The 14,533-nt window shown below is 47.5% G+C and overlaps 1 protein-coding gene across 2 annotated transcripts in view; it reads right to left on the bottom strand.

Moving 5' to 3' along the window:
* LOC120512587 (ligand of Numb protein X 2-like) overlaps positions 1 to 14,533 on the bottom strand; it is a 29,606-nt gene that overhangs the window by 6,097 nt on the left and 8,976 nt on the right. For both annotated transcript variants that reach the window (XM_039731050.1, XM_039731051.1), the window contains exons 2-8: positions 10,353 to 10,791; positions 7,753 to 7,979; positions 6,282 to 6,478; positions 4,707 to 5,072; positions 2,219 to 2,401; positions 1,026 to 1,200; positions 630 to 840 (exon numbers count right to left, since the gene is read on the bottom strand). In XM_039731050.1, the coding sequence (XP_039586984.1) occupies positions 630 to 840; positions 1,026 to 1,200; positions 2,219 to 2,401; positions 4,707 to 5,072; positions 6,282 to 6,478; positions 7,753 to 7,979; positions 10,353 to 10,741 (1,748 nt within the window). In that variant the 5' untranslated portion in view covers positions 10,742 to 10,791. The remainder of the gene's footprint in view (positions 1 to 629; positions 841 to 1,025; positions 1,201 to 2,218; positions 2,402 to 4,706; positions 5,073 to 6,281; positions 6,479 to 7,752; positions 7,980 to 10,352; positions 10,792 to 14,533) is intronic.

Raw genomic sequence — 14,533 nt, 5'->3', positions numbered from 1 at the left:
CTCTGCTTTTCACCGTGTTTAGATATAACTCCTAAAGGAGTTATAACTCCAATTCACCTCTCCAGGAAGGAGAGGGAAATTCAAGCTTCTCTTGGAACTTAGCAGGTTAAAACCTGTGCTGTAAAGCTTGGCAGCAGGAAAACTCAACTGTGAGGAATCATTTCTGTTTCATGCTGAAGGTGACACAGTTACAACAGCCAGGAAGAGTTAGACTGAAAGAATGTCTGCCCCTAAGTGAGATGATCAGATTAGAAACTCCCAGACAGCCCAGGTGTCTCTTGGCTTGTGTTGGGGGATGCAGAAAGAGCCACAGAGGGATTTCAGTCAGTACTTTAGCAAGGACTGCATCTAACATTGACTATTTCTCTTTGAAAAAGGGGGTTTCATGGCCTCCAAAGCATGGTTACTGTCCAACAGGTGTTGGAATGAGTCACTCCATAAAAACAGTGGAATTTCCTTATGTACTCGTTATTCTATGATCTCATTGGCAAATGAGGCTTTCCATTGCCTTTCAGCTAAACGGGAATACCAGGAATGCTTCCAAGTTCATCAACAAAGTAATTAATTTCTAGTCTTTGAGTGAAAGTCAACCCTGTAATTAACAGCTCTCCAGTCCCTGACAAACATACCTGGGCAATCCAAGCCACGTGATCCAGAGGGGAGACCAGCTGAATCCCTGCTCCCTGATGTCCAGGGGGGGCTCTGGGGAGTTCAGGGAGAGGATTTCCAAGGCTTTCAGTGTGACTGAGTGGGAAGCTGCATTGGATTTCAGAGCTGAGACAGCTTCATAGTAGTTCAGATGAGTCAAGTCGATGCCATTTATGCTCAGAAGTACATCCCCTGTGGATGAAATAAAATGGGATTATTACAGGGATAAAATGGGATTATTACTTGGGCTATGGAGCCCATTTCAGCCTCGGGGGTCATGGGAACCCTGTTTCCAGCCTCTCTCAGTGTCCAAGCCCAGCTTCCATTGAGAATACCCACAGTTCCTAAAGGAAAAAGGGTCTGAGAGCCTCCCTTACCTCTCTTGATTCTGCCATCCCTGAAGAGGCATCCAATGGGCTGCACACTTGTCACATAGATAGGGAGCTTGTTTTTGTTATCCCTTCCACCTCCAATTGTGATTCCCAAAGATTCCTTTGGCTCCTTTTTTATTGCAACTGTCTTCTCATGACTTACATATCCCTGAGGCAAATCCTACAAAGCAATGACAGCACAAAATGCAGCTTCATTAATGCATTTAACAGGAGAAGCCCAGCTCTGGAAGACAACAACATTTGTCTCCTCCATCCAGAGCATTCCAGCAATGTTGCTGGAGGGCAAAGTCAGCTTCCCATGTCCGTGCTGTGGGTGGGAACACAGGGCAGCATTTCTAAAGTGAACAGTCAGTGCTGTCCTGATGATCCCAAATCCTTTTGCTGCAGGGAGATGCTCCCTCCAAGGAGGGGCATTTTGCACTGAGGAACAAGCTATGAGCTCATCTCCAGGCTGCTCATGCCAAGCAGGGAAGCTCTCCCTGACTGAGTGTTTAGGTTGCAGTGAAGGCACACATCAGAGCACAGGCTGTACAACAGGGTGGAAATGCTCCTCAGGGATTTAAATGCAGGAACCACACGGCAGCCAGGCAGGACAGCAACTCCCTGAGCTCCAGGGACCCTGAAACACAGCACTCTGAGCAGCTGCAGCACGTCTGCCACTCAGCTGGAAGCTCTACACACAGATTACCTCTGGGTTCAGCACAATGGGGACTGTCCTCCTGCCCCTGCTGTTTGTTGTGCCCCACAGTGACACAGCAGCCACAGCAGCACCACGGGGCCACCTGGGGAATCTTCTCCTGGACCATAAAGGCTCTGGCTCCACACCAGCTCAGCTGGGTGTCACTGCAACTCCCTCAGTGTGTGGGGCTTGAGGGATGTCAAGGAGCAAATCCCAAAATGTCTCATGGGTGGCAAATTTCTTATTGCCCTTTCCAGACACCAAATGATTAAACACCAGCTCTGCATCAACACTGAAGAAATTTTGTCACCTTTTTCCCTTAAAATTATGTTTCCCCATGGATGACAAAGTGGTTCTCCAGTACCAAAAGCCCCAAACCTGCCCAAGCAGAAATGGAGCTGCTGATCAGCCTTCTGTGATAAAACACCATCCCAGAACAACACAATGCATCTGCTAAACCAGGAACAAGCAGCACCTTGGCCTCATTTCCCAGCCCCACCTTCTGGTAGTTGGATTTTCTCCTGTAGTGGCTCTGGTCTGGTCGTCTCCGGTGGTGCACTGGGCTGCCCCCATTGCTGCTGCTGCTGCTGCTGCTGTTGGAGGTGCTGCCATCCTCCCCTGGCTCCCCCATCTGCAGCCCAGACTGCCTCAGGATCACAAAGTTCACTCTGGATTCTGTGGTCTGCCCAGAGAAACAAGGAGTGGAAATTAGAAAGACAGAGAAACAGGTTAGTGTCACCCTAGGACATGAAAGACGGGGACACTGGATTCTCCAAGGTGAAAAAGAGGGCAGATTAATTCTGACTCCAACATTTACAGATTTCCAAAAGTGACAGTGGATTGGAGGGTGACAGTGCCACCTCTGCAATGACACTGGACAAACCAACAGTCCATCAAATTTCTCCTCCTCCAGAAAAGAATGCAAAACAATTAACTATTTACATAAAGTCCGTGAGAAAGCTGGTTACAAGAATGTAAACATCAGGAGGCTTAGAAAAACTCAAAAGAGCAGGGCGACAGGTTAGAAATGAGAGACAGCCCTCATTGCCTTGGGGAGAGAGAAGGGCTGGCATCAGTTCCTACAGAGGTTCTCCAACAGGTCCTCATGTGATGCAGTCTTTTGTGATGAGCCAGAGAATGTGATTGGAAAAAGAAAAAGGGAATTAGCAAACATGAGTCAGAAGGAACAGGAGTAGAGGCAGGCTTCACTCGTGCCTCCCTCCCCCACAAATGCCAAGCAAAAGAAGGTGGAAAGGGATGATTAATTCCTGCACTTAGGTACAAGCAACCAAAATAGCATCTTGTGTTGTGCCACAGAGTGAGCAGAGCCTGAGCCCTGGCTGGTCCACACACAGTGACCACGACAAGCACTGGATGCTTTCATTGCACAGGAAGTTGTTAAAGCTCTTTCCCTCCCAGCTTTGCTCACCTATTGTTCACCATCTCCCATCCATGTTTTCCCCAGGGTACCTCTGGTTAAACACTTCACCAGCTGCTTGTCTGGCCTTGGCAGGGCTGCAGGGGAAGTGCTCCCATTGTCCCTGCTGCCCTCACTGGGTTTGTTCCTCCAGATCACCTGACAGAGCCTTGTTGTGAGGGACTCACTGGGGGAAGGCCCAGTGCTCCTGCCCTGCACGGCAGAAATGCAGCTGCTGCTCTCACTCCTTGCCACAGGACTCTGCTTCCCTGGTGCCAGAGTGAATTGCCTGGCCTTGGAAGAGGGATTTTTAAAGTTACATTTAAGCAGGGATTTCAAACAGCCCTCAGAGGAACGGATCATGTTTGGGGGACTCTGCTTCCCTGGTGCCAGAGTGAATTGCCTGGCCTTTAAGAGGAATTTTTAAAGTTAATTTAAGCAAGAATTTCAAATAGCCCTCAGAGGAATGGATCATGTTTGGAAAACTGTCACAAATGTCACTTCCAAATAGATTCAACCCCCAAACTTCACGAAGCCAGTTGTGAGACTTTGGTTGCTGGTTCCAGTGGGATCAAAAGAGCTTCTCATATGGGAGTTGTGTGTGCACATTGCAACAGGAATGCAGCAGCACTTGTGGGATGCAAACAAATTCTAAGAGGCCACAGAACGGAAGCACGACATGAAAAAGGACCTCAGTGCTGGAACTCTGCTCTTTCTCCCATGGCACTGCACTGCTCTGATAACTGTGAAGAGAACTGGCTCTCCCTCCTGCTGACCTCACATCCTTTCTAGGATATAAACAGAATGGGATGAGGTGCATTGTGTCAGGATCTGTAGATAAAAACACAAACTGGAGGCACTTGCCTGGGGAGATAAAGGATTTCAACTGATCTGTGCGATGTCTGCTGTACATGCAGCAATCCTTAATCCTTTAACTAGGATTCCTTGCCCACTCCTTCCACCAAAACGTCTGGCATGCTGCAACAGGAGCACATTCCACAGGGAAAGACCACCCCTCTTCTACCCTTCAGTACCTTGGAATGCTTTTAGCCTGAAGTGCTCTGTGTTTTCCAGTCTCTTCACAAATACAGGTAAAATAGGGAGAAAGGGCTTCAAACCAGTCCAAAGGGAGCTGTTCTGTCCTGCCAGCCCATCCCATCTCCCAGCCAGCACCTCCAGTGTGACTGCTGGAAGCACAAGAGGCTGCCCTGATCCCTCCCTGTCTGCTGCATGAATCCACACAGTGCATCCCAACATTCCCTGTGCAAGGCTGAGAGGCTGCAAACACCAGACAGGAGCTGCAATCTCCTCAGATGAACTCCTGTGCCATGAGCCACTGCTTCCCCTCAGACCTGTCAGGGCTGACTCACCACAGATTCCCACTCTGGGTGTTTATCTTCATTTGGAAATGGTGCTTCCCACACATCCAGAGGGGAGTCACTTTCCATGACAGAGATTTGGGGGAATGCAGCTTGTCCTGGTGTGTCCTGTTAGCCCTGGCCCAGAACAGGAGCCCTGCCACCAGCCACCCACAGCCATTTCCACACAGCCTCTGCATGTCTGAGCTCACCTGGATTATCTGGGCAGCAGCCTCAGGAGTTCCTTGCCTCAAATCCTGACCATTTATTGAAAGGACTCTGTCATTGCGGCTCAGCTTCCCGTTCTTGGCTGCCAAGCCCCCCTCTAGGAGATCCAGGATGAAAATCCCTGCCTCGTCAGTCTTCCTGATCAGTTTGATTCCCAGCGGTTCCGACCGGTCTCTCTTCACCAAGGTGACATGGATCACCTCCCGGGCTGTGGAAGTGCAATCCTGCTGTGCAGTCTTGTTGGAAAAGCCCTTCTCCTGCAGGACCATGAGGTGGAGAACAGGGCCTGGGTGGCGCAGGAAGGAGACAGCCTGGCAGTGAGTCACGCTGCTGATGTTGACGCCATTCACCTACAGAGACAAACAAAGCACTCACTAATCAGAGCCCACATTAATTAGGCACTGTCCACAGTGTGGGGCACAGCCAGGCTGCAGCAGGATGGAAAACTCCCTGTGCAATCTCTGACTCTGATGCACATTAGGGAGCAAAGTTTTCTAAAAAAGAATGAAGAAAGCTGATGGAATTAGACTGCAATTGGTGCATAACTGAGGACAGGGACAAGACAGGACAGCCACACAGCTAACAAGCTTAAAAATGATCAGTCATTCCTTCCATGCCATGTAAATGCAGATCTGCTTTTCCTTCATTTCCAGCATTCAGTACAGGCATGGAGAAGACCCAAATCTCCACTTTTGAGTGGTCCATAGTCTACAAGTTTCTGGAATCTGGAACCACTTAATTATGTTTCTACCAGGGTGACTGAGAAGGCAATGTTTTGCTTTGCCTGTTGCCACATAAGATTCTGTGCAGTCTTTTAGGATGTTAATAGAGCTCCTAAGTGTGGGACCTGCCCTGTTTTCTGCGACTGAGACATGGACAATCCAGCTGGGTAAAACAGGAGTCACTCCACTGGTCTACCTGAGAAACCAACTCAGAGATCTCATCAGCCACTTGGGTGGGGGCTGCCAGCCCTTCCTGATGCCCAGTCCCATGGGACAAGGAGGATTTATGGCTTGGCAGATATTGGGCAGCCATGGCTGGAGGTGCTAACAGCTGCCACCATGTGTACAAGGTGTCACCTCAGTCACCCAGGGCCACACAGCCCTGCCAGTGTGGGCAGTGCTCTGGCTGTGGTCAGGCAGGAGCTCTGCATTTACTCACATTTTGGAGCTGACACTCACTGCCAGTCAGCAGCTCTCACCCTGGACCTGCCCATGGAGAATATGCAGCTTAAGCAACACAGTGGAGCAAGCAATTATGAGACTTCCTAACTAGAGCAGAGAAATGGGGCTGCTGTGTGAAATTTATCAGGTAGGAATCTTTTACTTTATCCAAAACAGCCTACATTTCAAAAAGCTGTCAGAAATGCAAGAGAAATATGAGTCTGACTGGAAGGACTGCCAAAAGGGCTCCTGAGCCTCAGCAGACACACAATGCTGCTCACACAGAGGTCTGAGCAGTGCTCTAAAACCCTCAGCTGCAGAGATTTCCCAGTTTTTCCAGGCACTCTCCTCCCTCAGTCAAGGGAAGCAATGGGGCCACCAGGGGGGTTTCCCTACCTCAAGGATGTGGTCTCCAGGAGCAATTCTTCCATCAGCAGCAATCACAGAGTCCCGCAGCACTTCCTGAACAACAATGTTCCCTAGGGGGGTGTCCTTACCCCCAACTATCCTCATCCCCAGCTCTTCCTCTGGATCCTCCCGGTGGATTTCAATGGTGGTAGTTTCAGCCACAAGACTGGTTCTCTGAGGAAGGTCTGGTTGTGGAAATTGAAGAGAAAAAACAACACATTAACAGAATTTTCCTTTTCACAACACCCCAAGATTCAAACCCCTGGCAGGTTGTGTTCAATATAGCATCTGGAGGGAAAGCACCTATCAGGAGACCTAAGGTCACATAAAAAGTTTAAAACCCCTCTGTTTCTTTAGTTCCTCCAGAATTTTTGCCATTTTCTCCTAGCTTTTAGTGAATTCAAACTCTTTATTGTTGCTGCTTGGGATTTATTAAAAGGCATTCAGTATGGTTGGGCTATATTTAGGGATTTGTTTTTCTCCTGTGATAGCTGGCCTGCTAGAAGCACACACAAATTCCAGTTTCCATGATGCCCATGAGGGAAAGGGACTACCCAGCTATAATTACTGCTCTGCAACTTCCTTCCTCTGATTTCCTTTGCTCCCCTTTTCCCATCCCCCCTGTAAAACAGGAGCAATGTTTGGCTGTTTCACAGCATACTGGAGATGAAGCAATGCTGCACTTTGAAGATGAAAGCTGCTGAGATCTCCCAGCACAGGGACACTCAGGCAGGCCCAGCAGGGTGAAGGGCAGGTGTCACACCAGGGACGCAAAACCTGCTCCAGGTGTGCTTTGGGAGAAAGCCAAGAGGGAACTGAAGTAACCTGTGAGTTACCTCTGTCCCAGGCACAGGGGCTGGAAGTTGAGCCTAACTTTGAGACAAGGCACTGAGGTTTCCACGCTGCTGCCTCCTACCAAGCTGACACAAGTGCTGCTACACTGAGGTGGAGATGGTGATTTGATCTGCACGGCTTCCAGAGCTGCCTGTTAATCAAAACCTAACTTATGCTAGAAAAACACCAGGAGGGAGGTACTGACCACTCCAGGAAACTGACTGTATATTTAACTTTCTTAACAAGATTAACAAGAACCTGGAACACTTCCTAGTTACTAATTATCTGGCTTCTGCAAAGGCTTTAAGTGCTCCATGTTCACATTGACAGGGACTGCCTTTGTTTCTCCACAGAATACTGCAAATACTCACTGCAGTCTCCCAGAGTTTCTGCAAATGGTTTTGTACAGTTTTGTGCCTGTGAGCAGACTCTGCCACCCCTGATGCACATGAATGCATCTCCCTTCTGAAGGAAGAGATGCCTCTGATGACTACTAATGGCTGAGTAGCACTAAGGATGTCTGACAGTGCTGGGGACACTTAAAATTGGATTTTCTGAGATAATTGCCTCATTTGTATATCATGAAAGATAAATACATAGTTCCACTTCTGTACCAAACTCTCACCTTCTTCAGTCTCCTCAAAAGCTGGATTAACCAGTCCAGGCTCTGCAGTCCCCAGTGACACCACAGCAGCTCCAGAGCTTTCTGCCACAAGTGAGGAGCCTCCACTTGGGAGCTCTGGATCCTTGGGCGTGTTCGTGTCCCCCTTGGCAGGAGGCTCTTCCTTCCCTTTGGAAATGGGATTCCTTTTCCGCTGGAGTTCAGATTTGTATTTCTTAAACCCAGGACACCTGGAGAGAGATTGGCAGGGACTGTCAGTGACTGTCTCTGCCTGGGCAGGTGACCCAGCACATGAAAGCTCTGACAAACCTGTGGGAAGAAGCTGGTTCCAGATCTCACCAGTGCAGTCCTGGTTTCTCAGATGATAAAACTGATTCTCATTTGACCTTCAGTTTCTACTTATACAAGTATCAGTTTAAGTGCAGGCTTGTTATTTCACCACTTTTGAAATTATTAAGCAAATTATTTGTAAAATAAGAATGTAATAGAAACAGGAGTCTCCTTTGCTAAATATTTACCTGGCAAACAAACCAGAAAGAAAACAATCCTTCTTAAATATAAGCAAATACTGAACTCTGACGTTGTAGAGATCACTATGAACTGTACCTTGATACAAAGAAAGTGGCTCAAGTTTCAAGCTCAGCTTTGAATTAGGCTTTGTTTTAACACACAAGGCAGCAAGGGAGGATTGGGCATTTTCAGTTGTGGAATGAGACCTGACCCTGGACCTGGTGATGGCTCCACCTGAATGGGAGTAGCTGAATTCCTAATCCTACTGACTGCTCCCCACAGAGGTCCCAGAACTGGGATGCAATTGCACACACAAAAAGTGCCCTGGATGCAGATACATCACCAGCCTGTCTCAGCACTAATGGGTGAGGAAGAACAGCTCTTTTATCACAGGTATTTATAAAAAAGGTGAGGAGGTGATAAATGCAAAAACACCACTTTCAGAGACATGAGTAGTATTGGGTGTTTATCAGAGTCACTTTTCAAATTAAACTGAACTATTTACACTCTGGCTAAAGAAGTCTCATCCCAGTATTACCTCCTCTGGTTTAATCCTATTCATTTATTCTCCAAGCAGTAAAATAACCCTGAACTTAATGACAGAAGCTGAATGATCTGTTTGTGCACATGTGCTTCTTAAGATATCAAAACATAAATTCGATTTGCAAAAGGCAGGGAAATCCCCCAAGAAAATAAGTTACTATGTGCTTCTTATTTCCTTAAATCTTCTCCTATCAATTAATATCACTTAAAACAAAAAGCACCCAGATCCCAGTAAAATTTTCTTATGTTTTTTAACTCCCTATTTTTCAGTCTGATGATCCACTTGCACCCACAGCCCAGGCGAAAGAGCCTCGAATCTTAGAATAGTCTGTCCCCAAGAAAGATACAAACTGTGGAATATGGAAGAGAATGATACAGTTTCCAGGCAGATCTCTAATGTAAACATTTGAGGTGCCTCCCTCCCTCCCCTATGTGTAACTCCTGTGCCAGAGGGATTAGAGAGTGACAGGAGTTTACTGATAGCCGGGCAGATTTGCAGGGCAGAGGAAGGCCCAGCCCGAGCAGCCAGGACAAAGGGCTGCTTCAAGAAAAAGGAGATTATCAACTTTCACTGAAGGGAAAAGGGGCACCCAAGCACCTTCCATCCCTTCCCCAGGCTCTAACACGAGCTCCCAGCTCATGGGGACTGAAGACAATGAAAATCACAAGGGTACCTCCATGGCGGGAGCTGCAAAGATATCCTAAGTGTACCTGTTCCCTGGTTGGTTTAATTTTAAAATATGCCATTGCCACAACAAACTACAGCACAGCTGAATGAAACAAGCCTGTGGCATTTCCCCTTGCTGACAAATACACCCAGTCAAGCAAGGTCTGTTCCACCTGCAGCAGGGCTTGCACTTAGCTCCCCTCCCTGCAAATCATTAACCAGGCAGGAACAAGGGTTCTCCACCACCATGGCAAGAGCTCTGTCACCTGTGCTCCCTTTAAAGTGACAATGTCCTGCCTGCCAACAGCTCAACCAGCAGGGAAGCACCAAAAAGTCTCCCTTCCTCTACACAGGAGGAACAGAAAAAACATAGTAATTTTCATTTGCTTCTCCTTCTCAGCAAAAGAATGAGAGAAGACAATGGAATTATAAGTAGGTGTTTCAGCAAGTGCATAATGTACAGCTTGGAGGGACTTGCACTATTTGAATGAAAGACTTACATATTGCACATCCTAATTGGACCAATTAAACTGGCAGCACTGCACAATCCCTTGCTTTCAGAGCCTTGACTTTGTGCCTTTCTTCTCTGCACAAGGGAAACAAGAATAAGCTTGTTTGCAACAACTCCAGAGCTGGTGGCCCAGTTCAGGACCCACAGATGTCTGGGTGTGTGACAGGTTTAGCATCTGCAGACAGGCTGAAGGTGAGCAGCTCAGAGCACACACACAATTACACTGTCCTCACCCACCCACCTCTGCAGCCTCACCCTGGCTTCTCTGGTGTCCCACCTTGCCCCAGTTTAGGAAGCTGCTCTGGGAATGGATGGTTCTGATAAGCAGCAGCACAGCAGCCCTGGAATAACAGGATGGAAAGGGGAATGCACCTGTTCTGCAGGTGAGCTTCCAGCTCACAGCGCTGCATGCTCTGCTGGCACTCAGCCTTGAAGGGACACAGCACAAGCAGCTTGTCCAGCAGGTTCCTCACCAGCAGGCTGGACTTGTGGCACTGCTGGAAGGAGAGCTTCTTGCGATCCATGGGACAGAAGTTGTACTCCTGCATGAAGTTCTCCAGGCACTTGAAACAGTACGTGTGCCCACAGGGCGTGTCCATGGGCTGCAGCAGGGGCTGCAGGCAGATGTGGCAGATGAGCTCATCGTCCACCTCGTCCTGGAAGTTGTACAGGTGATTGTCCAGCAAGGGGTGGGCCTGGCCACACTCACAGCACAGCTCGGGGACGTGGGACACACTCTCCTCAGTGACGGGGTCAGCCATGGCAGCCAGCACCAGGGAGGAGATTGTCACACAGCAGCTCTGCCACAGACCTTTGGGGAAAGGGAGAGAGAGAGATTTCCAGCCAACCGCCTGCTTTAAATGCAGCCAATTAAAAATTAAACTGTGTTCCTGCCTTGAGCTTCCTGCCCCTGAATCTGCACCCCCACCCAAGCCCACAGGGCTCTTCCAGAACCACCCTGGGAATGAACAGCCCAGGGACCAGAGGCTGCAAGGACCTCCTTCAGCACAGGGTTTAGCACGTGGATAAACTGAGCCTTAAACTTTACACACACACACTCCAGAGACAGACTAAATAAACCCTGCCCAACACAGGGACCAGAAAAGCGGAGACAAAAACTGCATGTTCTTGAGGAACAACCCAGAGAGGGAAGGGAAAGGAAGGATACACAAGACAGTGATTTTTAAACTTCTTCCAGCTTTCCAGATTATACCAAATCTTTTAAAGATGTGTGTGGTGAAAAACCAATTTGAAGACTTCTGGTTGTTAGAATTTTTGTTTTGTATTTTGGGGGGTGGGGAGGATGAGGCAAAAGAAGAGGAATAAATTTCAAAAGAAACTTAAATCTAAACCACATTTCCTTCCTTTCAAGCCCACTCCCTTAAAAAAAATTTGTTTTAACAAACAATGCATTGTTCCCCACTCATCCATGCCTAAGTTCCCCCATGGAAACAAATTTCCTATAAAAAGACTAAAGCTTCCTAAGTGGAAAAAATGTAAAGAATAGTCCACATAATTTGTTGCAAGGTTAGAGAGAGGATTGAGCCCCAGCCCCTTTCAGCCAGGGAGAGCAGGATAAGGGACAAACTGGGTCCTTGTAGCTGCTGCTCTGATTTTAACAGAAATGTCTTCAGTCACATCCATTTTGAATCTTGCCTGCTGTAATTAAATATAAAATTCATTTGAGTTTCCTAGCAGATAACAGGCACAGGGATGACTGCAGGGAGGATTTTTTAAACCTGGCAGTTATTTTAATGAAGTAGGAAATGTGGTATTAAAGGAAGCAAACTACATTACACGGTGGGGGAGTTGTGGTGATGTTTTGATGAGTTTTTGATTGGTGGGGTTTTTTAAAGTAAAGAATCCCAGACTCTGAAAACAAAAAAACTGCAGAACTGTGATGAAATGGAAAATTTCTGAAAGATGATGTGGAAAATACCTGAAAACAATGACTTTATCTGGAACAGGTAAGCAAGAGGGAACACTGGTCTGCACCAGTGCCTGGAGGATACAGCTGGCACACAGCAGAACTTGGGAGGAGGGGAGACAAGAACAATAAGATAGCAGCAACGGCAAGAAAAAATTAGTCATGGGTTTCCAATAAAAATCATACATCACTCCAATTAATTGTCAAGGTAAGTCAGCTATTTAATTAAAGGAAGAATGTATCACCAACAGAATCAGCCATTTCACAGGCGCACTCTCACCCAGCCACAGGAACTTGTTGGCTTCAGAAGATTAAAACATCACTGTCACGGCTCCAGGTGGGTACAGCAGGAGTTATTTGCTCCTCTCTCCCCCACTGCAGTGCCAAGAAAGCATCTTCCCCTTGAGGGAAGCTCTCAGGCTGGGTGAACATCCCTGACTTCTGTTTGTACTCCCACCTTAACCCCTGCATGGCTGACTCGGTGCTCCCAGAACAAAGCACAGCTCCCAGGGAAATGAAAGCTGATGTGTCCACGGCTCCTCTCTCAGAAATCCTCCTGCTCTTTGGTGCTTGCCTCCACCTGAAACAGGCAGCCCTTCTGTCTGCCTTACCGGCCTTCAGCTGATCTTGAATGACCTTACAGGTGCACAAGGAATGTTTCAACATCAGACCATCACTTAACATCTCCTCAATTCTAATCAATCAGCTCAGCACCACAGTTAATGAAACAAGGAGCTTCCAAGGCAAACACCACCAGTCAGAAATACTTGTGCTTCGGGTTCGACTATTTGCATAAGACTTTGGCAGGTGATGAAACAAATCCACTTTCTTAGCAAAAACAAACCTCACAGTAATTTTGCTGATAAATTACTTCTATTGGGGTTTTTTCCCGATTATTTATCAAATTCATTCTCTGCTCTGTGTTTAAAGGTTACATAAGATGAATCCCATTAATGAGTAATTTCTGAGTAATAACTTGTGGAAGATCAAAGTGTCACCAAATTTTTGCTGCTCCAAGCTGATCTGCTGTCTCATTTCCAGATCCTTGAAAACAAGGGGTGAAGATTTCATTTAAAGGTGCCCAGGTGAATTTTACTTTTACACCACTGTCCCTTCAGCAAGGAGGATACTCCAGCAGACACCAGGGAACCCAAGGCTGACACCTCTGTGATGAAACCCAGCTCAGAGCCTTGGGCAAGGCAGGGCTGAGTGAGCAGCACGGGGAGGGCAGCAGGCTCAAACAAGCCTCCCTTGCTCAGGGACTTGGGCACCACGCAGGGCTTCTGCAAGGGAAGAATTGCTAAAATCTCATCACAGATGGTGCTGCAGCCCAACCAGGCACAGTTGAAGCGTGTAGAAAATCACTGTTTCATCATAACAGGCCTGGCTCCCCTCAGCTTCAAGGAGCCCCTCTCAGAAGTCAGTCCAGAGAGCCCACAGGATCCCAGCTTTGGAGGGGAGTTTGGGACAAATTCAATCCTTTGCAATCCAATCTCAGCTCCTCATTCTAACCTCCAAAGGCCAGACCAACCCAACTGACCCCTCCATCCTTGTGCTGCTTTTTTTGTTCCATCACTCCCCACCCTCCAGCTTCCTTGCAGCCAAGGGTGGCACCTTCCCTGCTGCCTTTCCCCAAAGTACTGGAATCTGTCTGTGCCTTTTCACCCACATCACGAGGGAATCACAACACCAGGATCCAGCCTGGTCCCAGTTACTACACACTGACTGCATGGAATTGTTAAAGCCTGACACCTACACGTGCTGCTCTAATGGACTCTGCTGCTCTAAAAGGGTAACACAAGAAAAGCCTCTGGAGTCAGAATTATTTGGAGAGCAGCACACCCCACCCCTATGCCTAACAAAAAATTGAAGGAAATAGACCAGCAGAAATCTCTTTATATTTCCTAATTTCTTATCCTATAAGGATTTCTTTGGGATTACTTTTATATTTACTGTATTTAAAAAAAAAAATCAGTGTTGCCTTTTTTTTTTTAAGTAGGATTCCTGGTACTGTAACACTGACTCAAAGACTAGACATTTTTTTTTTAAGATGACTTATCAGGTAGTCTAATCTGTATTCCTGCCAAAGCAAGACTATTCCTGACAATATTAGCACATTGCCTATTCTTGTTTTAGCTCTGCCAGGGCCCAGAGCCTCAGACCTGCCCCCCTGCACAACTACAACACTGTTAATAGCTCTGGGAGGGGTCTGCCAAGAACCACACCAGCCCTGAAAACCTCGGCAGCGTTCCTGGTGGGCAAACTGCTCATTCCCTGCTCAGCAGCCCAGACTTGGAAATAGAACTGATGATTCACAGCTTGGGGAAAAAAAAAAAAAAGCCTTTTGAAAAAAGATTATCTAAGAAATCTTCCCAACCCCGTGCCTCCACTTGTGCTGTGACTGAGCAGGGGCTGTGCCTGTGGTACCTGGCTACACGAGAGCAGCATTCCAGCTCCCCAGCTTATCACAGCATTCCCAAGACAGCTCTGGCTCCTGCTTTCAAGCCATTTCACTGTGCCACTGTCGGTGTGGAGCACAAATTAAAGTTCTGTTCCACCCAGGCCTGTCTGCTCACCTAATTCCAGCCTTTGGTACAAGTGAATTTTGGCCATAACGTATCTACCT

Source organism: Passer montanus, unplaced genomic scaffold (assembly GCF_014805655.1).
Source record: "Passer montanus isolate IOZ18808 unplaced genomic scaffold, ASM1480565v1 scaffold76, whole genome shotgun sequence".
NCBI lineage: Eukaryota > Metazoa > Chordata > Aves > Passeriformes > Passeridae > Passer > Passer montanus.
This window is presented reverse-complemented; position numbering and strand designations above follow the sequence as displayed.